This window comes from Panthera pardus, unplaced genomic scaffold, assembly GCF_024362965.1.
Source record: "Panthera pardus isolate Hobbes unplaced genomic scaffold, ASM2436296v1 HiC_scaffold_13, whole genome shotgun sequence".
Classification (NCBI taxonomy): domain Eukaryota; kingdom Metazoa; phylum Chordata; class Mammalia; order Carnivora; family Felidae; genus Panthera; species Panthera pardus.
The window spans coordinates 163,571,625-163,596,754 of record NW_026526688.1 but is presented as its reverse complement, the minus strand read 5'-3'; the positions used below and the strand labels follow the sequence as shown (position 1 = coordinate 163,596,754).

Here is a 25,130-nt window from a genome sequence, read left to right as displayed (position 1 = left end):
TGTGTGTGTGTGTGTGTGTGTGTAATGCCCTGGCTGTAGGCTGGGGCAGAGCCTTGGGATACAGGTAAGCGGTGGATGTGCCCGTGATTGGGGTAGGAGAGGGCTGTCCTTCCTAAGTATCTCAAATTATTCTGCTACATTATGGTTAAGTGTGACGACTTGGTTGAAAAGCATTGAAAAAAATGGTTGGAACTCATAAGAATGGTGCGAGTTCTTGTCTTAGGAAACTCAGTGGTCCTACGAATTCACTTAAATTAACACCTTCCTCTGCCAACTAACAGCCAAATGAGGCCCTCTCAGCGTCAATGAATGACAGTCTCTCAATTCAGCCAGTTGTCCTTCGAGGACTCAGAACCTATCCTCTGGACTTGCCAACGTGCCAGACTGAGCCTGAAGCTGAGATCGTGGCCCTGATTTCCTGCGTGCTGTGGGGGGTGGGGGGGGGGGCGTATTCAGATGTGTGTATGACGACGGACAATGCCTGTTAGCATTCGAAGCCTTTAGAACAGCCCATTTGTGACCAAGGGAGAAGTGTGTTGATTCTGGAAAAGAAGTGCAATTCAAAACCGGGAAGAGGATGGATTGTTGTAATTGTTGTACAAGAAGTAGGAGTTTGTTCCTTAGAGGGTTTGCTGGAAACGAGAATGCGATGATCCTTTATCCAGTTTCCAGCAGTAGGAAACAGCTAACAAGAGAAGTCCCAGTCCAAGTTCGGAGCGGACTGGGCTTCTGTTGAGGACCGCTCCGAGGCGTGCGAGACAAGCGGGTGACGCAAGTTTGGGGCCAACTCCCCTACTCCTTGTAGCGGGACACAAGATGCCCCCAACTGTGCTTTCCCTTTACCGCTCTTCACGCAACACCACGCGTGCTTTGTTTCAGAAGCCGACCCTTCTTTCTCGGTTGGTCTGCAGCTCCACCAATCCCGCCCGTGACGGGGCGGGGCTTCAGGGTCAAGGTGGACCAATTCGCCAGCCTCGCCCCTACACGCGCTTTCGGACCCCCGGGGATGAGTGACAGCAGCCGGGCCCAACCTGCTGCTCCAGAGCGTGGCCTCCGCCAGGGGCGTTACGGGGACGAGGCGCCGGGACCAATCGCATTGGACCTCAAGGGGCGGGGCCTCTTTGCCAGCCCCAGACCGGCGCCCTCCTTACTCCTTTTGTCAAATGAGAGACGCGGAGGGGCGGTCCTTCGACCGAGGTTCAGCCAATGGTTGGAGGCGAGGTGGGCAGGCCGGGAGTGCTGGCGGCTGGTCCTCAGCTCCAAGCCGAGGTGCGGCGAGCCGGTGGGGGGACCGCGAGGCGAGCGCGGGAGCCTGGGCGGCGAGTGGGGTGTGAGCTGCCCGAAAATGCACTCGGATGCCGCCGCTGTCAGTGAGTAACAGAGAGCGAGCTGGCCGGGGCCGGGCGGTTGCTAGCACTCTCCACTCCGCTCCCGCAGTCCCCGCCCCGCGCCTCCTGTCCCGAAACGCGCCGGGAGTCCCTGCCCGGGAGCCACCCCTTCCCCTCCCGGGGCCGGGGCGGGCGGTGACGCTGCGGGCGGCGCGGGGCGGGGGCGGGCGTGGGGGGGAAGGGGCCGGCCTGATGGGGGAGGGCGGAGGTGAGGGGGGTGGGGACTGGCTCCTTTTCAGTGTTGGGGGCAGGGGGGGCGGGACGTGCGATGAAGGGCTGGGACCGGAGTGCCTGGGGTGAATGGAGGTGGAGGCGGCGGCGGGCGCTAGCGGGCAGGGCCGGGGGTGGCACCGGCGCGGGGAGAGAGGGAGGGAGCGAGCGAGCGGGGCGCAGGGGTGAGGATTTCCTAGGGGCTGAGTGGTGCGGGCGGCTCCGTGAGAAAGGCGGGTGAGTGCTAGGGGAGCGCGGGGGCGGGGACAATGGGAAGAAGGCTGGATGGCGGGGGTGGGGGGGGGGGAACAATGCGGTGGGGGAATGGGGGCAGCGGTCGAGCGGGGCTGGAGGGCGGGCGCGGAGATGAGGGCTGATGTAACGGGAGAGCGAGGTGGTGGGAAGGATTGGGGTGTGATGGGATAGTTGGGGAGTCCGGCGGGCTGGAGAGGCATAGGGAGGGTGGTAGGGTAATTGGGAGTGGTTAAGAGGGGGGCAGACGTTGGGGTAATAGGATTGAGCAGGTGTTGGGAAGAGAGGGTAATTGGGAGTTAGAGGCGAGGAAGGAGGGGAGGGTTTGAGGTGACAGGATGGGGGCAGGGGTAGGGGAGGTGCGGTGGGGGTGTAAAGCTAGTTGGGAGGAAAGGGGGGTTGGGAGGGGCCGGGGGCAGGGGGAGGACTGTCAAGTCCACATTCGGTCCGCGCGGGGCTCAGGGGAAAGGTGGCAAACTCAGTTTTCAGGGAGGTGTTCCCTCCCCCGGATCAAGATAGGGTCCATGTAAGGGGGAGCCCTGAGCTTCGGGGTGCCGGGAGAGGAGGGGGCGGGGCTGAGGTGGAGGGGGCGGGGAGGTGCCCTGAGGTTGGCGCTGGCCGCGGTTCCCCCAGAGCGGCGGGAAGCGAGGTCAGCGCTGGCGCGGGCTCCGGCTGCGGGACTGGGAGGCGGGGCACGGGCGCGGGCTGCGGGTTTTCCGCGGCGGGAGCGGGAGGGGTCGGGCCCTGGAGACCGGGTGGGGGGTTTTGCGCAGGGGAGGTGTTGGGGTCCCAGGCAGTCCGTGGGTTTGGCAGTCTGTGACGCAGTTGTCTAATTTCTGGTCGTCAGGTGTGGACGCTGGTACCTAGAGACCCGCTTCCCTGCACGGGGGAGCTGGACCACAGGCTCCACGTAGCGCCTGCGGAGCGCGACCTCTGCCTAGCTTGCGGGGAGGACGCGTTAGGGGTTTCCTTTAGGGTCTGGCTCTAGTGGCCGGGTGTGAAGGGGAAAGGCGGTCGCGCGGAATTCTGGGACTTGTAGTCCGCGCCGCGCGGGGCCGCGGTTGGGTTGGGTGCACGTGGGTAACTGTGGAAACGAGTCCCAGAATGCTTCGCGCCTTTCGGAGCTTCCCGGCTCTGCTAACTCGTGCTTTTTCCCCAGCGGACCCGAGCGCGCTCTTGGGAATCTTCTCTTGTCCCCTGGGGCTGGAGCGATTCACTAGACCTTCTCTCTGTGTCAGCGGGAGGGGGAAAACCAAGCCAGACACAGTCCTTTTGCACTTGGGTTCTTGATTCACTAGTTGATTACTTCCTCCGGCATTTGGTGGCCTTATTTGTAATTTGTAGGGTAATGCTTAGCCTTTTATCATCTAGCTCATAGGTTTGGAAAAACATTCAAAATTCAGCACGATCTTAAAGCAGAGTTTAGGATGCTGTGTTTATTGTGGCATCCAGTGTATGTAAACACTAGTTTAAAAGGCTTAATTTTACATAAATCTCGGAATGCAGTGGAGACCAGTGTAACCCTTGTGAAGGTAGTATAGATTATGTGGTTGTATTTCTTGGGCTGTTTGGACTGCCCAGAGATAGGACTTTTTGAAAAAAGATGGTCTTGAGTGATGGAGGAGGCTTAATGGAATTTAGGGTGGAAATGTGCCCATTCATAAAGCCTGCATGAAGACGAACAAAGGGAATATGTGATGTTTTCAGTTTTCAAGGGAATAGGGGAGCAAAGGAAGCTAGAAGAAGGTAAACTTGGTGGAGGGCCTTAAGTTTTCGTATTGGGTTTTTGTTTTTTTTTTTTTTTTTGGTTTGCTTTTAACTGCTACTGTCATTCTTTCTCTTTGCCTCTTTAATATTAGAGACCACCCTCTCAGTCTTTAGGTGCCCTAAATGCCACATCTTTTGCGGATTCCCATTACCATTTAAATACTGAATCTGTACATCGCAGAATCTGTAATGTAGAGGGCCATAAGATTAGCTCAGAGATGACAGACTGATTTTATGTGATATATAAGGTATTGTGAAACTATTGGTAGCATAGTCACTAGAAGAATATTATAATGATCCTAATGATAAAATTTGACCAAAAAGTCCTAAAATTTGGAAACCTTTTAGTATGGTTACAAATATACTGAACTTGCATACTTGATTAAGTGATTAATGGTTAAATGATGGCTGAAAAATTGGGCAATGTGTAATTTTTTCAGGAAAAGATTTCTGTTTATCTTACGTTTTGCTTAATCTTGTGATGAAATATTCAGGAAGCCTTTTGTGATGTGTAACTATGTAATGTGGACATGTTTTTTAAAATATGCACTTAATATTGGAATTTGTTCTCATATAAAGGGTAAAGTGTATGAAGATGAAAACAAGAGTTATAATTGTGTTCAAGGTGGTGTTTTAAAAGAAGTATTAGCTTAGTAATTTTTCCCTTTTTATCTCTATTATATCCCAAAGGGCAGTTGCCCTTTACACACACACAGTCCCCCTCTTCTCCAGCCCCTCAAACCCTAGGTTTCTAAACCTGATCAGCTTATATTTTATGCTGTGGATTTTAGGTTCCTCTTTAATTTTTGGCCTTTGGGGAGGTCCTTTCTTTTCTTTTAATTTTTTAAAATGTTTTATTTATTTTTGACAGAAAGAGACACAGAGTATGAGAGGGGGAGGGGCAGAGAGAGAGAGGGAGACAGGGAATCGAAGCAGGTTCCAGGCTCTCAGCCGTCAGCACAGAGTCCAATGTGGGGCTGGAGCAAGTGAACTTCGAGATCATGACCTGAGCCAAAGTGGGATGCTTAACCGACTGAGCCACCCACGTGCCCCAATGGAGGTCCTTTATTTTCATGTGAACTTATCTATGCATTTAAACAGATGTTTCTTACCCTTGGCCCAGTATTTTTGCACAGTTTTATATTGGGAAGGTTTTTAGGTTATCTTGTCTATAGCACTGCCAGCAAAGTCTCCCTCATTTTCTTCATCATAGAGAACTTCTGTACATTTACTCTTTCCTTCCTCTGTTCCTCCAAGAAGTGCCCCTGCCTGTACTTGATCACATTTTTCCAGATGTTATTTATCATTATATCCCTTTCTGTTTTTATCTTTAGCTGCTCCCAGCAGCTCTTATAGTTTATTGCTTTCTTCCTGGCTAATACGTTTGGTATTTTGTCATCTCAAGAATAAGGATCTTGTTAAATCAGCAGAATAAAAAATCAACCTGTCAGAAACCGACCTCATGATTTGACCTCTGTTGTATCCATTATTGGCAAGTAACAATACACAACTAAAAATGGCATAAATAATAGAACTTATTATTGCCCAGTAGCAAGAAATGTAGAGAATAGATGTTCTGGTGCAGTGTCTGAATGATACCTTTGAAGACTCTAGGTTCTTTGCATCCCTTTCTTCCTCTCTTCTTAATATTTTGACTTCTGGAAAGCCTCAGGCTGGTTGCCTCTTGTTGGCAATGTGGTTGCTGGGGCCCCAGACATCATGCCTGTGTAAGACAGGGAAGAAAGGAATATATTTTCTTATAACTCCCTCTTAGCAGAGAGGAGTCTTCTAGAAGGTCACCTTGGAGACTCCCAACCCCTCCCCCCCCCCCCCATTTCAGTTTCACTGAATAGAACTGATCCTATGGCACTGCTACTTGTAAGGAAGGTTGAGAAAGTGAAAGTCTGGCATTTTTCAGCTGCTTTTGTGAGATGTGGCCTGTGCTAGGGTGTAAGAACTGTGAGGAAAATGCTCTGGGTCGGCATCCTACAGGTTATATCCCTGATCCAGCTACTTTGTCCAGCTGTTTCTGGCTTGGTCTCAGTCTTTTTTTTTTTTTTTTTTTTTTTTAATCTGTCAGTTTATTTTCTGCTTCATTTTAAAACAAAGGTGACTTACTAAGTATAAATAAAAGCCTGTTAAGAGAAGGAAAATAAACTGTAGATTTACAGGCTGCATATAAATGCTTGCTGTATGTTAGAAACAGGCCATATTTTGGCTCTGAGCATCCTAGCAGTCAAAACAAAGAGGAAAACAAGACTAATTAGTTTTATTCCTCTGGTTCATGAACTGCAATTCATTTACTGACCCAAGCTGGCAGCTTAGATATTTCTCATCCTTCCCCATGCTCTACTGAACTCTCAGACCTATTGCCATCACCCTGAGGCTGATCCGTCTTTCCTTACGTTGTAGTGAATGGGCAGTAATCCTTTTGCTAGCCTCAGCCTCCTCTCCCTTTGCCTTCCTCATCGCTAGTCCAATCATCATTGTCCTTAGGATTCCCCTAGACAAAACGAGGGTTCCCGTTTGCTTCATGAAATACAGACTCCTCAGAACCTGGGTTTGAACCAGCTTCTGTAGTTGAAGCTCACTTTCTTCTCCCTGAACTGCTGCTTCCATCAGTGCTACTTCTGGGGAGCTTTTCCTTACCGGGTTCCTGTTCCCTCTCTAGCAGACTCATCCTCTCTCTGTGTGTTGAATCTCCAAAGTACTGTTTACTTCTGTTCTCAGTTTTAACTTCTATAACAGTAGCTGCTTGTTTACTTATTTGTCCCTTCCCCAATTAGATTATTACCCCTTGAGATCTGGGACTATCTGACTTAGTATCCACTTTGTCATCAAAGATGATGCTTTGTTTAGGTCCTCAAGCATGTATTGAATTGCACTTAAATGGTCAACTCTTAGTGAATTATCTAGAAAATTTTAATTCTCCTTCCTATTTAGTATGCTTCTGAGTCTTTCATTATCTTCAGATTGTCTTCAGGGAATACAAACTTTCACTTATTCATTCTCTTTTTTAACAAAGTCAGCCATAAGCAAACCAATTTCAATTATATAAATATAAATATATTAGAGAATGCAAGCATGAGCAGGGGAGGGGCACAGGGAGAGGGAGAATCCTAAGCAGGCTCCACGCCCAGCTACAGCCCCACCTGGGGCTTGATCCCACCACCCATTAGATCAGGACCTGAGCCGAAATCAAGAGTTGGTCGCTTAGCCAGCTGAGCCACCCAGGGGCCCCGATAATATTTCTTTTTAAATACATGCAGATGTATTGAAGAATGCCTGTGGCACGGAGAAGTTCTCAAGGGGAAAGTAAAATGCTGGTGATATACTAAGGGACCAGGAGTCTATGTGTGAAAGCGCATGTTTCCATTTCAGATCTGGTGTGTAAGTCTGTGTGGAGAAGGCTAAGGCAGGGCTTGAGAAGACTGGCATTACCTCTCTTTGTTTTGTGACCAGATTCTGGTCCTTAGGGTTTATTTCGTAATGTTAACTATACATTGAGATTGCTGGAAGCTTTCTTTAGATAATAAACTTTGTTAGTTGAAGGTGAATTTTCTGAGAATGTGACATTAATTCTGATATCTTTTTATAGTTGGTCATCTTGCATTCGTATTAATAGCTTTTCAGAGCTTGTTCTTTTTTCTTATTCTGAGATTCAGGTTAGGAGAAGTATCTCTTGAGAATTATTCTTTTAAGCAGAATATACATTTAAAAACTATGCTTTAAGTGGAAAAAGATATCCAAACGCATTTTAAATAGAATCATGTATTTTGGCAATAATTGCATTACTGTTTCAGACCTAAGTGTTTTGTTTTTCCCCTCTTGTGTCCATTATTCTAGCAAACAAAGAATTTACTACTCCAGATTTGAATTATTTTTCTTTTATTTAGAAAACACTCTTAATGAGTTATTTTCAGTTTAGGAAGGTAGGCTTGTAGTTTTTGCAACTAACTAATATACTAAAACACTAAATGATATGAAAAAGACCCCCACCCTCCCCAAATAGCATTACCTCTGGGTAGGATTCCTTTTAGTTCCATCTTTGAGGGGTTTTTTTGTTTTTTTTTTTTAAACCTTTTGCTACTTGCTGGCCCATATCGCTGGTATTTCCAGAGATGGTGTGCCATCCATTTGTGTCTGTGATGGGCATTGTCAGTCTTCGGGGCCCTGGCTCTTTCTCTGGTTGGGAAACTCCTACCTTTGTAGGCAGACCTGCTCACACACACCCACCACAGAACTTGAATCGTGAATGAATGGAATCTGAAGCTGGAGGCAAGGGATGGAAAGAAGCTGGGGGAGTGCCCTGAGGCCGTTTGGAGGGGATGGGCAGTGGGGGCAGCTGCCCTGGTCCCAGGGGCCAGCCAGTTCTGGCTGTGTCTGTGTGCTCTGCCGTGTGCTCGTAAGCATTGTTTTGGTTGTGTAACTTGGTTTTCTGGATTTCCTAGACATGCTGTGAATTATACGGTGGCCCTTTAAAAGAGCAGTCGTTATCCTGTTATATTAGCTAGTTGGTTTCTGGTGCTCGAGAAACTAAGAATTCTGAAGATCAACATCCAGACCTGTCACCGGACCGTTCGTGGCAGAGGCCCTTGTGGAGAAGAGCAGTGATGTGCCTTTCCACCCTGACTGGACTCTGTTCAGAGTCCTAGGTTCCTGGTCCCAGGTTACTCAAAGGACAGAAAGGACACATAGGCATGTATGACGTCCGTTGTGGGTGCTGTCTTGCCAGTGGTCAGTCAGGACTCTGGGCCACACATCAGCCACCCTGCTGGATCTCAGTATACAGAGCTTTTCACTGCTTGTCTTTTCCTAATCGCCTCTTTGCCCTGAAAACAAACAAACAAAGTCTGACGCTCAGGAACTAATGTATAACTTCTAGTGTGTCTTTTTTGGATCTGATTTGGAAGTATTAGCTATGGAAATAATATTTGTGGTTTTTTTGGGTAGAATGGGTGTTTGGCAGGCTAGAGTGAAGGGGACAAGGTGGAGGGGTGGGCAGGAGCCACACGGGCGGAGGGCTGCGAAGAGGGACCAGGGAGAGTGTATGAGTAGGAAGGAGAGGAGAGGAGGGAAGCACGAGTCAGACAAGGTGGGGCACAGGGAGAGAGGAGGAACGAGGGGGAATGGAGAGGGGCTGAGACAGGTTTGGTGATTATCCTTGGACTGTTCCAGCTGCTTTGCCCATCTTGACGCATTCAGCCCTCACCACGGCCCTCAGAAGCAGGCTATGTACCATTATTCCCATTTCACAAATGAGGAAGCTGAGGCGGAGAAAGGTTTAGTCGTCTTCGTAACGTCACACAGCTTGTAAGTAAGTGGCGAATTGAGATTCTAACTCAGGCATTCTGACCGCAGGGCTAGATGCCCCACCGCTGCCGATGAAATAATACTCAACGTTCTGTTTGTGCCTTTGGTTTAGTCCTTATGGCAGCCCTGCAGGTATCCTGGAACCCCCGATTTTGTCTCTGGCCTGTGGATGGTGACGGCAGAGCCAGCTGACCTCATCGTCTCCATTTTGCTTCTGGCTCTTTTGTTCTTGGAGTGGGCCCCAACAGCATCAGCATGGAGGATGAATTCCTTCTTTGCCACTCCTCTCTCCTCCTTGCTGCCATCTTCTCTCAGTGACAGTTGGCATTTAAAAACCGATTCTAACTGGGGGACTGATTGTGGCAAAGTATTGCATACCTTAACTCACGGAATAGTCGTGTTTATTTCGTCTCCTTAGATCTTATTTTACTTTTTTTTTTACATTTTTTAAGTTTTTATTTATTTATTTTTGATAGCATGGGAGAGGCAGAGAGAGAATCCGAAGCAGGCTCTGCACAGTCAGCACAGAGCCCGACATGGGGCTCAGTCTCACGAACTGTGGGATCGTGACCTGAGTCAAAATCAAGAGTCAGATGCTTAACTGACTGAGCCACCCATGTGCTCCAGCCACCCGGGTGTCTATTTTAAATAAACATGTATTAACTACTTCTAAAACATGCTTTTTAAAAATATGTATTTTTTTTTAATGTTTGTTTATTTTTGAGAGAGACAAGAGTGCGAGCAGGGGAGGTGCAGAGAGAGAGAGTGAGAGACACAGAATCCAAAGTAGGCTCCAGGTTCTGAGCTGTCAGCACAGAGCCCGGTACAGGGCTTGAACTCACGAGCCATGAGATCATGACCTGAGCCGAAGTGAGCCACTTAGCTGACTGAGCCACCCAGGAACCCCTAAAACATACTCTTTATATTATTTTTAAATCTAGGACATACCTAACAACATTGCAGAAAAGCGAGAAAACCTAAAACTTACCTTTCAGTAGAGCTAGTTACGTGTTTTTGTGTAACATCTTTGAAATTGTTTTCTTTTTTTCTGTAGTTGAGATTGAGTTCGACTCTTTTTCCCCTTTAGTATCCCTTTCTGCAGATGCCGTTCCCAGCAGTTAGACCACAGATTACTTGTTCTTAATTAAACGGGAGGCTGGGAAGGATAGTGGCATGGTCAAGTCCAGGCTACTGGCCACTGGTGCCACACTTTTAAAGACCCGTCACCTTGTCATCCCTTCTGCCCTGTCTTTACTTTTTGATCTTCCAGGTTCAGCGTGTCTTAGTCTATTCTGTGTTCTCATAATAGCAGGGGTTAAAACAATGAACCGTTACGGGTGCATAGCGTGGGCCAGCACTGTGCTAAGTGCTTGGCACACACCATCTCATTTGCTCCTCACAATAGCCTTGTGAAGGGGGGCCCGTTCTGTACAGATGAGGACACTGAGGCACAGTGAGATTGGGTCACAAGGGGTCGCTCAGCTAGGGTGTCACAGAGCTGAGACTCTTAACCCGGGCCTTTCTGATGCCAGAGCGTCAGGGCTCTTGTGACATCAGTGAGATTAAAGGATGAGTTTTACTCTGAACCACGGAGTGGGTCTGTGTTCTTCGGCGGGTGGGCTGGGGCAAAGGGAATGAATCTAGGGCCCCTTGTACCTTGTCACACTTGGAACGCAGCCAGACAGGGTGTCCTGAAGTGGCCGACTCCTTTGAGACGGCACCAGCAGGCACAGGTCGTGGAGTGGAAGACGGGGCTAGGTGGCGCACCGCCTCTCCCGGGCGGATGGCTTCTCGCAGCCTCTTTTACGGGTCCTGTGAGAGTTAGAAGGAAAAAGCCAGCAGCAGTATGCTTGGACAGCTTTAATTTTGGATCTTGTGCTCAGTGAAAATGCTGAGTCACCTACGGTGACCTGCTTCCCACCCCTTATCAGTGTCCTCTTTGTGTGGCTCACCTTTTGGCTCTTGTGCCTTTAAGTAGCAAGTGTTTATTGATGAGGGGAATGATGTTAAGGTCTTCCTACTGCTACTTTGTTTCTTTTCATTTTCACCTTATAATCTTTCCAGCCCTACAATCTTTCCCCTACATCTGGAGCTTTTCTTTTTCCCATGCTGACGGGGTCCCCGTGAATGAGTTGGGTTCTGGTCTGTTCTGTGCTGAGCTCGTTCTGGGCTGTGCCAGCAGGCTGGGGCTGGAACTCCCCTCCCTGGCTACATGTTAGAATCACCTGGGTTACTGAAACATCCACGACCCTGCTCCCACTTTTATCTAATTGATCTGGATTGGGGCCCTGGCCGGTTTTCAAGCTTCCCAGGTGATTCTTATGTGCAGCCACTGGATTAGCTTTAAGAAGCTTAATTAGCGAGCTGGGTTTGGTTCGGGCTACGGGGGAGAGGGCGCTGGGCGGATAGCCAGCCATTCCTGCTCATTGTGTGACGTCCCAGCCAGCGCTCAGTGCTTACCGTGTGCCAGGTACTGTTCCAAGCCCATCCCAGCATCAACCCATTTAATCCTCGCAGTAGCCCTGTGAGGCAGGCGCTGCTATTTTCCGTTTTATAAAGAAATTCCCACTAGCAACGAAGGGCATGTAGTATGAAACTGACCCACAAACCTAGCACACAAACTTAGAGTAATACAGTAAATCTAAAGCTGGGGGGTGCAGATGCTGCTTTTGATAGAGTCAGGAGAGGAGAGACCTCTCTGATGAGGTGACATTTGAATAGATATTTCAGTGAAGTCAGCTGGCAGGCTTTGCGGACACCAGAGGTCGTTGACGCAGAGGCATATTAAATGCAAAGGCCCTGAGGTAGGAATTCACGTGAGTCTTCAAGGAAGAGAGTGGCTGGAATGGAGTGAGCAAGGATAATGGAATGAGATGACTTAGGTCAGATCATGTAGGGCCTTGTAAGGACTTGTTGAAGACTTGGATTTTTTTTTTTTCTTTTATGCTGCAGTAACAAATCTAAAATTGTGTTGCTTGAAATCAGAGGTTGTTCCGTGTTCTTTGCAGGTTGGCAGGGGTCTCCTCTTGACATCATTGGCATTCTCATTCTCCGTCTCTCTGAAACTCACTGGACAAAGGGCTTCTGTTTCTAGAAGGAAGGAGGCAAGGCAAACCTAAAGAATAAATTTCAACTACCCTTGATTTTGACAACAGAATTTTTTTCATTTTCCTTATCACTGAGTAAGTCGACATTTCAGGAGAATGGGCCATGTAACCTGTAGCTTGGAGAACCCGTAGCATTACATATTTGAACCTGAGTTAGAGAGGCCTTAGCCCACTCTGCTCGACCATGTTGTAGTTCTGCCCCAGAAACATTAGGGACCCATGCTGATTTGATAACCTTTAATTTTGTCCGATCTTGTTTCACTTTTTTTTGTCAATAACATGGTTATTCTGCTCCTCCCCTCCTCAAGAGCCTTTACTGGTTTAGTTCATTCATGGTCATCAGGAAGCATTTATTAAGTACATGTCTGTGCATAGTGCTGCATCGAAAACCTCTAGACCTGAGAGCATTGCTCACTGCCCAACTAGAGTTTAGCTAATAATAAAATACTTTCATTCATCGTTAGTGCTCAAGAAGAAGTGTACTTGAAATCAAAATAACACGGGTGTTATTAGTGGTAGCTTCTTTGCACATCTTTTCTCTTAAAAAGTTGGTTGTTTTGGATTCAGCCAGTTTTAGTAACTTTTAAGAAAATGTTACTCTGATTTGTGTACCTGATTATTAACAACTTTGGGTGGGAAATGGTGTTGCTTTTTCCTTTTATGGAGCATGAAGATAGGTCAATTTTTGCTCTGATTACAAATAAGCTAGCATGGAGGAACGGACTTTGGATGGGGAATCAGAAGATGTGAATCATTCCCGGCTTGGCCACAGCTAGCTGTGTGATCCGCCTGAGCCAGTAAAAGGAGAATTGGACAAACGGACATGAAACGTTGAACTCCTCTCGCATCTCCTGAATGCAGTCATAGTGGTTTTTCCTCCTAGTACAGTGACATTTTATAAAGAGGTTAGTTCTGAGTCCATATGTAAGGTCAAAGTCACCTGTATTAAAGATAGCACTTGGGAACACTTTGAGAAGGTGCCCCTCGAGGGGTTTTCTCAGATCCACCCAGGACGGCCAGTTCTTTCCTCCAGCACGGGAGCAGATCACTGGCTCTTCGGTGGAGCACCAGCCGAAGCAGCTGGCCTGCATTGAGGGACCGAGTTTTATGGGAAATCCACTTTTAGATACTAGACTCGTTAAGTGTTGTGAGATGCACAAAATGTGACTGGCATGTGGAAACCGAGACTCAGGAGCAGCTATGGGATTTGTATTGCCTGTCTCCAGTTCGTTAAGTAGGATGGAGGGCGGTTGTGGGACAATTGAAATTTCTTTTCTTCTCTCTTCCTTTTCTTTCTTTTTTTTTTTTTTTGCAAGTGAATGAAGTTGAATTTGTGTGAGTTAAGCGTGGATCCTCTGCACTCCCACTGTATCGGGATTTCTCCTCTCCTCACTGTCTAACGTGAGGCCCTGCTTGTGCCCCACCTCAGTCACTCCCAGTCGTCTTCATGAGAGGCCACCCACCGTCCAGGCCGCACTCTTGCCGCAGAGTGATCCTTCTAAAGAATTCCTGATTTAAACATTTTGACCCTGTGCAGCACCCACGCTCCCAGCAGTGCTTCTCCAAGTTCTCCAGCAACACTCTGCCATGGCAGAGGTTCAGGGAATTAAGTACTTACAGGATCTTGGCAGCATGGCTCGGTGTGATGAAGTTTCTTTAAAGTCTTGTGCCATAACCATGTTGTTGTGTTCATATAATACTCTTAGAGGTGCCTTCTGTTGAGTAGAATCGATGCTGCTTGAATGCATCATGTTTATCTGCTTGGTTTGCATACCCTCTGGTGGCCCAGTTGGACATACGAGTCCTTAAGAGGGTAAATGGAAACTGGTGAGCAGGGTTCACAGACTCTTCATTTTCTGACCTTTGCCTTCTTTATGAGTTTCTCTTTTACCACACTGCTTCTCACAGTTCAAGGTCTAATGGTGTGGATGCATTTGAAATGCCCTGAATACATCAAAATTAAGATTTGGTGCCTTTGTATCTGCATTTATTCACTGAGTAATTATTGAGCACCTATTATGTGCCAGATAGCGTTCTAAGTTGGTACTAGGGATACAGTAGTGGACAAGACCTGAGTTCTGGCTTCTGTGAAACTTACACTTTAATTGGGAGAGAAAGATGACAAATACAGAGGAAAGAAAGAAAGCATGGTAAGGTGAAAGATCAAAGAAGGGGTCCTGCTTGTTAGTCTGGCAAGGTTGGTAAGAAGGTGATGTTTAAGGGCGCCTGGGTGGCTCAGTCAGTTAAGCGACCGACTTCGGCTCAGGCCATGATCTCACCATTTGTGAATTTGAGCCCCACATTGGGTACTCTGCTGTCAGCACAGAGCCTGGAGCCTGCTTCGGATCCTCTGTCCCCCCCTCTCACTCTCTCCCTCCCCTGCTGGTTTTTCTCTCTGTCTCTTAGATAAATAAACTTAAAAAAAAAAAAAAGGTGATATTTAAATGGCAACCTGGTGAAATGTGAGAGCAAGCTGTGTTATTATTAGAAGAAGGCTCAAGGCAAAGCATGTGTAAAGGTCCTGAAGTAGGAGTGTGCTTGGGATGGTCACTGAACAACAGGAAGCTCGTTGTGGCTGAGGAAGCAGCATGGGGAGGATGGGGAGGAGATGAGATTGCTTAGCCAACTGAGCCACCCAGGCACCAGGGAGGAGATGAGATTGGAGAGGTGGGTAGAGTCAGAGCAGAACCCGGAGCCCAAGATAAGGGCTTTTCTTTTGCCTTGGGTGCCTTCCCCTTCTATCTGTACGTAACTTTTGGGTGAGGCTGGAGTGAACTTTAATTTGTTCCACCTGCTAGCTAGTTGCCCCTCTACCGAATGATTAGCTCTTCCTCATTTATTTGAAATGCCGTTTTATCATATGTTAATTAGTATGTGTGTTTATAGACACGCACATATGTTCATCAGTGGTCTTCACTGATTTGTCTTCTTGCACATGTACCTGTCTATTATAATTGTTGTACCTTTATTCCAAGCATGGGCGAACTGTGGCCCACAGGCCAATTTGGGCTACCACTTAGTTTTTATAAAGTTTTATTGGAACACAGCTACACTTCTTTGTTTATGTATTTATGGCTGCTTTGAGCTACCGTGGCACAGTAGTTGCAACAGAGATTGCATAGCCCACAAACCTACAAAGATTTACTATCCGGCTCTCTACAAAGAGCTTACCAACCTCTGTTTTATACTCTGTTTTGACATCTGATAGGGCAGGTTCTCCCTCATTCTTCTTTTTTCAACAATTTCTTGGCAAGGCCAACATGTTTGTTCTTTCAGATGAACTTTAGAATCAATCTGCCCGAGTCCCTTCCTTTTCTCCACCTCTTTTGGGGTGGAGATCTGGGAGGCAGGAAGAATAGGAATTTGATTACATTTAATTTGTAGTTTAGTGCAAAGGGGAAGTGATTGCTTTACAATACTGAGTCTTTCCATTCCAGGAGTGTCATGTCTCTACATTTAGGTCTTTCGGTAAACTTTTATTGTTTTTTTTTTTTTTTTTCATTTGTATGTTACATATTAGTTTATTCCTGTAGGTATTATTGCTTTTTGTTGCTATTACAATGGGGATCATCTCCCAGCTATGTTTTACAAGTGAGGATGGTGTGAAGGAAAGGATTTGATTTTTAAGTGTTTAATTTGTGTCTGATCCTTTTCTGGAAGTAAACTCCTATAAGGGCTGTTCATTTTTAAATTTGATTCTTGTTGCTGATGGTCATTTGTCTGAACTCACATAATTGTTTCATTCCTAGTATTTATGTCCCTGTCTATATTGTGGAACTCTAAACCCAGGGGACTTTGGGGACACGGACTTTGACCTCCCCTCAGTGGCATTCTTTTCTTCTCCATTATGTAGGTCATGCCAAATGGTAATTGCAAAACAAACAAAAAACCAGGGAGCTTTATGCCCAGTCAACATTTGTTGATTGTTTTAAGAATACCCAGAATACCCAGAAGATAATTTAGGCAAGCTGTTTACCAAGCAGGCTGTGCCTTTTTGCAGAGCCAGTTTTGCTCTTAATACAGAATCTGGGGTTTGCATGTCACACAGGAGAGTGACACCCAGTCACTGCTTTGCTGTGGAGAAGCCATGTGGTCCTGGAGTAAAGGTGACTTAACCTGGCATTTATCCTTTGGAATTGAAATATGAGCAGAAGGAAATTTTTATGAATCAGTTAGTGCTTTCCTAAATACATTCTGTGTAAAGCATTTGATCTTTAGCCTTAACATCTATTCCTTAAGGATGTGAAATCTATTTTAGATTTCAAGGTCTATTACTTGCCCTGAGCACTGAACAGATGAACCATAAATTCAATATGTGTTAACCTTTGTGGATTTATCTTTTAATGCCATTTTTGTCTTTTTTTTCCACTGAATTTGTGCCACCTCCTTAGCTGCTTCTTACCTTGGTGAAGCTAAAGTAAAATTATGTGTGTTGCTGTTTCCTTTTCTTTTTCCTTTCGGTGAAGTGATGATAGTGGATATGGAAATGGAGAATTGCTGCCTATGTTATGTGATTTGGGAAATAAGCCTTGTTATTCTCCTTGCCGGTGAAGTGAAACTTTGTATCTAGAACCTGGTCTTAAACGGTCTTGTATATTTTTTCCACTGTGTTGAGATTATCTTTAACCATCATCGTGGACATCAGCTGGCGGTGTGTGAATACAGAAAGGCCATCACAGGCTGTAACGATATACTGGGCCACATGCCTCAATCACAGAGGGAGCTCCAACTTTGTGGAGTTTCTGTTGTGGGGCTTGACTTGGACCTATGGGAACTAGAGACCATTTTAGATAGAAGTGTGATTTGGAAAATGATATCAGCAAATGTAGTGATCGTTGGTCTCTTTTAGTGAGCACTTAATATGGTCCAGACATTGTAATGAATGAATGACACATCAAGGTGTTGTAATCTCATTTTATAGATGAGAAAATCAAGATTTAGATTAAATAACTGGTAGACTTGAGATTCAGATTAGCTCTCAGACTCCACAGAGAGGTTGTAAATCAAGTTGGTTATTTGGCTGTGATTTTTGTATGGAACTGTGTGTGTGTGTGTGTGTGTGTGTGTGTAGGAGGATTTAGAAATTTTAATTCATTTAGATTCTCTTATGTGAATTTTGACAATTGAATTAACATCAGAGGGGTGGAAAAAGTATAGCGTGGGGGGGGGGGGGGCGCGTCTGGAAACCTCAGTGCTTGAATGATCTTTGGCAAGCCCCCTTTTCTATTCCCTGCTCCATGTGGCCTCAGTGAAGAGAGAATCTAGACCCTTAATTTTTTTTTGTTTTTGTTTTTTTGGGGGGCCCAGGAGTTTAATTCAGGATTTAATTTGGAGATGGTAATGGAATGTATCATTTGTCCTCCAGTTTTTAAATTGCAAGTATGAAAAGGGGCCGTTATGGTGTGGTGGTAGATATGGGTCAAGGGGGCTGCGGATGTTTAAGCTCCCCAAAGCCTCCTGTGGCTCAGAAGAGGGCTGTTGCTTCTAGCTTTAGAGACCCCATCAATGTTTATTAAATGTAAACATAAGTAAATAAACACACACACATGTTCACATGCTCCAAATGCTTTCCTATACCTTTTCTATGCAACTGTACTAATTAAGATGGAAAATCAAGATTCTGTGCCACATTATGTCATCATTTACCTTAAGTGCGGCTAAACCATTCAGATGCTAAACAATTAACACTTGTCTGTATTTGAAGCCCATTTAGAGTCTGAGGCCCTGCTCTGATCGTCTCTCAGCCAAAAATTCTGGGCAGCTCTCAGTGGCTGTGAGTGTCAGACCATGGCCACCTCCAGGTGGGTCAGAGCAGTCCACGTGTTTGTGTGCAAGTGTGGCCTGCCGCTCCTGATGGTGACTCACGTGTGAGTGCCAGAGGCCCTGCTGCCCGCCAGCCCCTCTGCTCTGCAGGCCAGTCCAGAGCTGGATTCCTGGCACGACTGAGAAAAGAAAGTAAAGCTCTCTAAACACTGGCAGCGAAGTCAGCGTGCCTCCCAGACTCGGAGCAGCAGCCCCAAATCCAGCCCAGAGTCCAGTCCAGCACAGACAGCTGTATTGTAGTGTCTGCCGTTTGCTCTGTTCTTGGCACCCAATACAAGTCCCAAGTGAACTAGTGCCGTGAAGGGCGATTGTTCTCTTTTTTATCCAAATGGCATAAGTTGGGGAGTTACAGTATCTTTTCAAGGTTACTTTCAGACTAGCCTTTACGATAGAGTAGGGAAAGGAGCTAATATAAATCTTGATATTTTATGAAAATACTTCCTTGATGCTTTTTCAAATGTGAAATTAGTCATTGACTTTTAACTTGCATTTGTGTCGCCAATATGTATGCAAGCATACTTGACTTTAAAAGAAGCATTTGAGGTTAGAGATTCACAAGCCTAACAGTTGAAAGTTTTATGTTGTTTGGGATTCTACGACGTATGTATGATTTAGCATGTAGTCCTGAAATTATCAGAGATGCTGGGGGGCGGGATATGTTCTTTGAGTTGGACACGTCTATGAGCGCGGTTTCTGCTGCTTCCCTCCTGGGTCTGTGGCGCTTCTCAGTTCTGCAGTGCGAGTGACTGTAGACTCCATCCTCGGGCTCTGGGCGCGTGGACTCTGCTTGCAGCACAGTCCTTTAATTTGCCTGTGTTTGCTTGATGGGAGAGGAGGGACTTCGGTTCCATTTTTGCTCTCTCTGTTGTATAAGAGCCAGCAAAATAAATATATTGTAAGAAACGCCAAATGGCTGAGATGCTTTTCTGTTATTTTCTTGCCAGAAGCTTGATTGGATACTGTATCAGTAATTCTGGGGAAGGGAAAGAGAAAGAGAAAGTGAACATGAAAATCTCATGAACTTAAACATTTGGCTGGGGATTTAACTTTATTGTCAGACTTTAGTTCTAAGAGATAGGTCAATAGTTGCATGTTGAATTTTATTTAGTAAGTATCAAATTAACGAGGTACTATTCAGTGGTATCAAAACATTTGTTTTTCTGCACTTCTGAGTTTTCTTGTCTTACAGTTGTTTGGCAGCATGGGAAATAAATGACCCTGAATTTTCTTCTTTTTCTTTTAAAGACTTCCAGCTGAACTCTCATCTCTCAACACTGGCAAATATTCATAAGATCTACCATACCCTTAATAAGCTAGTAAGTCAAGCTTTTAAAGACCACCAACTGTTTAAAGTAGTTGTTTTAAGTGTATTTGGTAAAAATTCAGATTATGGATATTGAGATACCAGCTGTTTATGCAAATACAGAATTTTAAAACTTGCTGAATGGTATGTGATTTCTTGGTAATCATGAACATATTTCTTGCAGAATCTAACAGAAGACGTTGGCCAAGACGATCACCCAACAGGTATGTATAAATGCTTACGCTACTTAATTTAATTTAATTTAATTTAATTTTTTAAATTATTTTTAAATTTTATTTCTTTTTTTACTTAATTTTAAATAAGCTTCATAATACAAAGTTACGAAGGAGAAATACTAGCTGAGAATGATGTGTGTTGTAATACACTGACAAGTCGCTACTTGGTTGAGGATGTTTTTCAGGGTGTGTGAAGGAAACCATGTTGCAGCTCCTTCCCGGTGGTGTAGCTCCTTTGTGGGTCTCTGGTTTATGTCAGAGTACTTCAGTCCCTTTAAAGAGGCTGGGGACTCTCCCTAGTGGCCTCACGATACCGTTTCTTTACTAAAGTGCTTTAGTTTATACTAAAAACTTAACAGTAATGCAGTTTGAAAGGTATTCCATAAATGCCTGTTGAATTGAGACGAAAGATAATTTGATTGGTGGGTAGGGGTGTGGGTGGGTGGGTGGTATAGGTCCAGAGGAGTTACAAATGGAAACATTGAAACAGTTATTATGAGCCGTTCTCTAGTCCTGTGGTTCTTCAACTTCAGCTGGTTTATAATCAGCCAGGGAGGGCTTGTTAAAACAGATTGCTAGGCTCCACCCCCAGGGTTTCTGATTCTGTAGATTTGGGCTGGGGCCCCAGAGTTTGCGTTTCTAACAGGCTCCCAGATGATGCTGATGCAGCTGGTCTGGAGACCACACTCTGAGAACCACTTCTCTAAACTGTTGATAAGCAGAACGTTTAGAAACTTGCACTTGTTCTGTGGTTTCTATGACTTCCAACAAAAGTTATTAAAATGTATTTAGATTTTTTGAAAATTACCACGGTAATTTTCAGGTAATTATAATTATACAGGAATACAGGAATACATGCTTGTTGGTGAATGTTGAATAGCACAAAACTGAATGGAGTGACAAGTGACAATCTTCCTTCTCTTCTCCCAATCCAGCCTTCCCCCAGTATGCTGTTCAGTGTTTGTTCTTTCAGAGATTTTTATGCGTGCATTAATACTTTTATAGGACTTCTAAAAATTTAGCATCTGAGATCGTACCTGTACATATTATACAGCATCTTTCATTTTTCATGTAATGGTATATCCTTGGAGGTTTGGGGATTTAGAGCTCTCCCACCCTCTCCTCCACATTGGTTTAGAACCAGTTGAAAATTAGACACAAGATGGAGATTGAAGTACCAGTTTTGTTGGAAAACACAGCTTAGATATATAGCAAGAATGCAGAGGAGTTGTAGTATTTTACCTGAACTAAATAAATAGCCTTACACCCAGTCACCCAGTCACTGCCACAACTAGATGAGCACAGGCCAGCACACCTGTTGTCCCCACTCACCCCCAACTCCCCACTTCATGACAGCCCGAAGAGTCTGAACTTCTGCCGGCAGGTCAGTCTGAAGAGGGGGTTCAGATGGGGGCTGGGCCGCTCTGCTCAGCTCCTTCTCCCTGGACCACTAATTGGATTAGACAATCCTCCTTCCAGGGCAAGGAGTCAGAGAAGGAGAGCAGAGTCTGTGCCAGGAGTGTTCTAGAAGGCCAGGCCACAGAGGCTCCCTTCATCTGATCTTTTTGTGTCAGCAAATCAACTCGAGGGCAGTCAAAAACAATTTGCTTATTAATAAATTTTAAAAACATTGTGTGCACATGGTTTTAAAAGAAGTGTCGAAAAGGTAATTTAAAATAGGGGCTCCTGGGTGGCTCAGGTGGTTGAGCATCTGATTTCGGCTCAGGTCATGGTCCCGTGGTTTGTGAGTTCGAGGTTCACATCGGGGTCTGACAACTGGAGCCTGCTTCGGATTCTGTGTCTCCCTCCCTCTCTCTCTGCCCCTCCCTGGTCCCATCTGTCTGTCTGTCTGTCTGTCTCAAAAATAAATAAACATTAAAAAAAGAAGGTATAAAATAAAAAATGAAAATTTCTGTTCCATTTCATTACCCCCAGCTTTCATCCCACTAGTACTCCATGCTTGACTCTGCAGGGGTAACTCTTACAGTCTTATGTTTATGTCCCAGATGATGATATTTCCCCCCCAATACTGTATACATTTGTATGTGCCTCTTGTGTTTGTCACTCAGTATATCTTGATCTCTTCATAGCAGCCCATTTATAAAGCATGTGTTCTATACCTTCATGTCTCTGCATTTTTAAAGTTCATGGATATATCATAATATGTTTCTGCAGCCTCCTATTGATATACATTTAAGTGTGTTTAACTTGGCTGCTACAAGTAATGCTGAAATAAAATTTTCAGGGCCAGCTTTAATAGTTAAGTAGTAAAGCACATTTCTCTCCAATTCTAAAATAATATGTTGGTGGCTCTGAGGAGTTTTTAAACTTAAGAGTTAGTGTAGTTTTGATTTAAAACTGCTCTTTGTGTTTGTATAGCCTGGAGATTGTCTCTTCTTTAGCTGGGGTAATAAGACCTCTGAGTTCCGAATCCTATACATTATGCAGTTAACTTTGAACTTCAGATTTAAATGAATGTTGTTACTATAGTAATTTTATATCTAAATATTTAACCTGAATATAGCAATTAAATAACTGGAAGCTGTAATTAAGAAAATGAAAGTGGAAAGTGTGTTTGGCCTCGTGCCTCCTCTTGCCCCCTTGGGGATAGTGGATATGTGTGACACTTGGTATGTGACATGCTGGGGCAGTGCCTGGTACCCCAGACGTGCCAGTCAGTGCCAATTAGCATTAGTAATTCCTTCGAATAGTCCATTTCGTTAACGTTTCCCCGTTTGGTTATAGCATCACTTGTGATTCCCATACCTGAGTATACTCAAAAAATTAAACAACATAAAATCTGTAACGTTTGGAAATCCGAGAACATTAATCATTGTAATGCTGCTCTGAATCTTTTGGCACAACGGGGTCTCAGCAGTATCTGCCGGAAACTGTATGTGGAAGAGCCAACCAAGTGCGAAAGAGGCTGGTGTCTTCCTGCTCTGTCTCTTCCAACACTTTCCTTTGGTGCTTTCAGTCTTCCTCCCACCAAAAAGAGACAGACAGACAGAATTGATCTTGGACAAGTAGCCCCAAATCCGCATTATAGGGAGTGAATAAAAAATCGTGGACGGGGAGGACAAAAAAAATGAGTAACAAAGAAGGTAGATGTCAGAAGTCAATATTTAGAGACTAAGGAAAGGAAAATTTTTTTTTTGTCTTAAGTAGTAGGATGAAAATTGCACATTTGGACCCTGATAGTTTCACTCAAGCAAGCAAGTAGTTCAATGATCTGTTCAAGGAAATGAAAGAAAATATTAGGTACTGGAAAGATGTTTTCAAACACGATCTATTTATCAACTTAAATCACTATGTCTTTGTGACATTCTTCAGTGAATAGTGAGGTGAAATAGCTCCATAAAAAGTAGTGAAGTGGCAGAATGAACCACGTAAAATGTTATTAAGTGAAACAAGGTTATGATGCAACAAACTCAATAAAATGGAAAATTAGATGGTGGAATTTTTTTTAAGTTTTTTATTTTTTAAAGTTTATTTTTGGAGAGACAGAGACAGTGTGAGTTGGGGAGGGGCAGAGAGAGGAGGGGGAGAGAGAGAGAGAATCCCAAGCAGGCTCCTTACTGCCAGTATGGAGCCCAGCTTGGGGCTTGAACCCATGAAACTGTGAGATCACGACCTGAGCCAAAAACCAGGAGTCAGATGCTTAACTGACTGAGTCACCCAGGCACCCCAGACAGTGAAAGTTTGGTACTGGAACATGCATTTCTACTAAGTTAGGAAAGGTCAGAATAATTCTCTAATTTTATGGGCCTCTTGAGGCCCACAAACAAAAAGGTCAAAAAGGGAAAGGCAATGGTGCACCTACTTAAATAATGTTTACGAAGAATAACATATTTAGTTAAATTATTATCAAGACAACAAGCTGGATAGTCATTAAAGGGCCTTGGTCCAAACAGGTGAACTCAAGTTTCTCTTTAAAATAGATTTTCTAGGACCAGATATTTAAAAAAAAAAAAAAATGTTGAAAAATGTTGGCAGTATTTCTAATTGTTTAATGTGGGAAGAATTCATTGACTACCTGGTTTATTTGAAAATGCGGTCAATTAATAGAATATTTCATTTGTTTTAACAACTTAGATCACTTTAGATCTACTTTAGTGCTCTGAAGTTCTTTTAAAACTAAGCCAAAAAGAAATGAACTCAAATCATAACCTGGGGTAAAAAATATAAACAATTTTCATTGCCTTCCTAAGGATCATATATCGACCCTAGCATCTCAGGCTAGATTTCAGACTGACTGTCCATCTAGTGTAGAAGTATTGAGACTGAACACCAGAACATCAAGATAATTATAAGGAGTGAGAATTCTAGCTTGGGATTATTAGTTGATACTAGTCTTCTCTTTCTCCTGCTTTATTATGATTATCAGAAGGCTTTTCTTCTTTCATATGTATCTGCCAAATATTTCTCCTGATGTAAGATAGATCTTTAAAATCTTTTTCATCACCGCTTTTTCTTGGGTGATTGGCAAAGAATGAAAACTTGCAGCTCTGATCATTTCAGATGAATTTTGGGGTTTCTTAAAGTTCATCTACAGGAAGTTGCTTTTCTTTGTTAAGTATTTATTGATGTAGGAACTTTTGGGTACTCAACCTAATGGGCCAGTTTTCTCATCTGTAGAATTGGGGCAGTAATAACACCTCTCAGATTAGTGAGCATAACTTTGAAAGTTCTTCAGAGTTATCTTTAAAATGCCAGACATTTTAATAATAATATTTGGCCTCTAATATTTTGCCTCTACCTGTAATGTCAGATTGATTGTGTTTAAGTAAATACTTACACAGAGTGTTAAAATAGTCCATTCTTTGTTTTGTTTTCTAAAGCTTATTTATTTATTTTGAGAGAAAGAGAGAGGGTACGTGAGCAGGGGAGGGGCAGAGAGAGAGGGCAAGAGAGGATTCCGAGCAGACTCTGAGCTCTTACTTGGAGCCTGACGTGGGACTCTATCACAGGAACTGTGAGATCATGACATGAGCTGAAATCAGCAGTCGGATGCTTAACTAACTGAGCCACCCAGGTGCCCCAGTCAGATGCTTAACTAACTGAGCCACCCAGGTGCCCCAAATAGTCTGTTCTTTGAAGCAGATAAACATTTCATAACGTTCTTGTTACTTATTATTTTGTTTTTTTAAAGATAAAGTTTAATTGAAGTAGATTATGTGATATAAGTTCCGAGTAAAGCATAAATATAATGATGCAAATAAATACAAATTTGTAAAACATTCATTTAAACAAATACAATTTTTATTATAAAAAGACTTATCACAAAGTTATTTTAAGGGGCAGACATTCTTGAATATTTTTGTTTAAAAAAATCCTACTTTGCCAGGAGACTTAAAGTGAAGTGCTTATTTTCCTGACGAATGGGAAAAAAATCTGAAGTTATGGTATGTTATCTGTTCATAGTATTTTAAATCTCTGGAAAGGTACTGAAGAAACGTAGTGACTTTTTTTTTTTTTTTACTTGTTTATTTATTTTGAGAGAGAGAATGTGTGTGTGCACATGAGCAGTGGAGGGGCAGACGGAGGGAGGGAGAGAGAATCCCAAGCAGGCTCTGCGCTGTCAGCACAGACCCTGATGCGGGGCTCGTTCTCACAGAAGCGTGAGGTCACGACCTGAGCTGAAACCAAGAGTCAGACGCTCAACCAACTGAGCCCCCCAGGTGCCCTGAAACGTACTGACTTTTTAAAGTACAATTTGATTTATACATGT

The 25,130-nt window shown here is 44.4% G+C and overlaps 1 protein-coding gene across 10 annotated transcripts in view; it reads left to right on the top strand.

Annotated features, from left to right (window-relative positions):
• Positions 1-25,130, top strand: part of DCUN1D4 (defective in cullin neddylation 1 domain containing 4) — an 83,174-nt gene that overhangs the window by 8,711 nt on the left and 49,333 nt on the right. For 2 of the 10 annotated variants that reach the window (XM_053901590.1, XM_019412269.2), the window contains exons 3-4: positions 19,106-19,176; positions 19,348-19,387. In XM_053901590.1, coding sequence (XP_053757565.1) covers positions 19,106-19,176; positions 19,348-19,387 — 111 coding nt within the window. Of the gene's footprint in view, positions 1-1,219; positions 1,371-1,665; positions 1,685-1,724; positions 1,836-2,357; positions 2,377-2,478; positions 2,500-2,694; positions 3,383-8,746; positions 8,935-19,105; positions 19,177-19,347; positions 19,388-25,130 lie in introns of those variants that run through there. The other 8 variants (XM_019470196.2, XM_053901593.1, XM_053901591.1 and 5 more) reach the window with 8 other exon arrangements.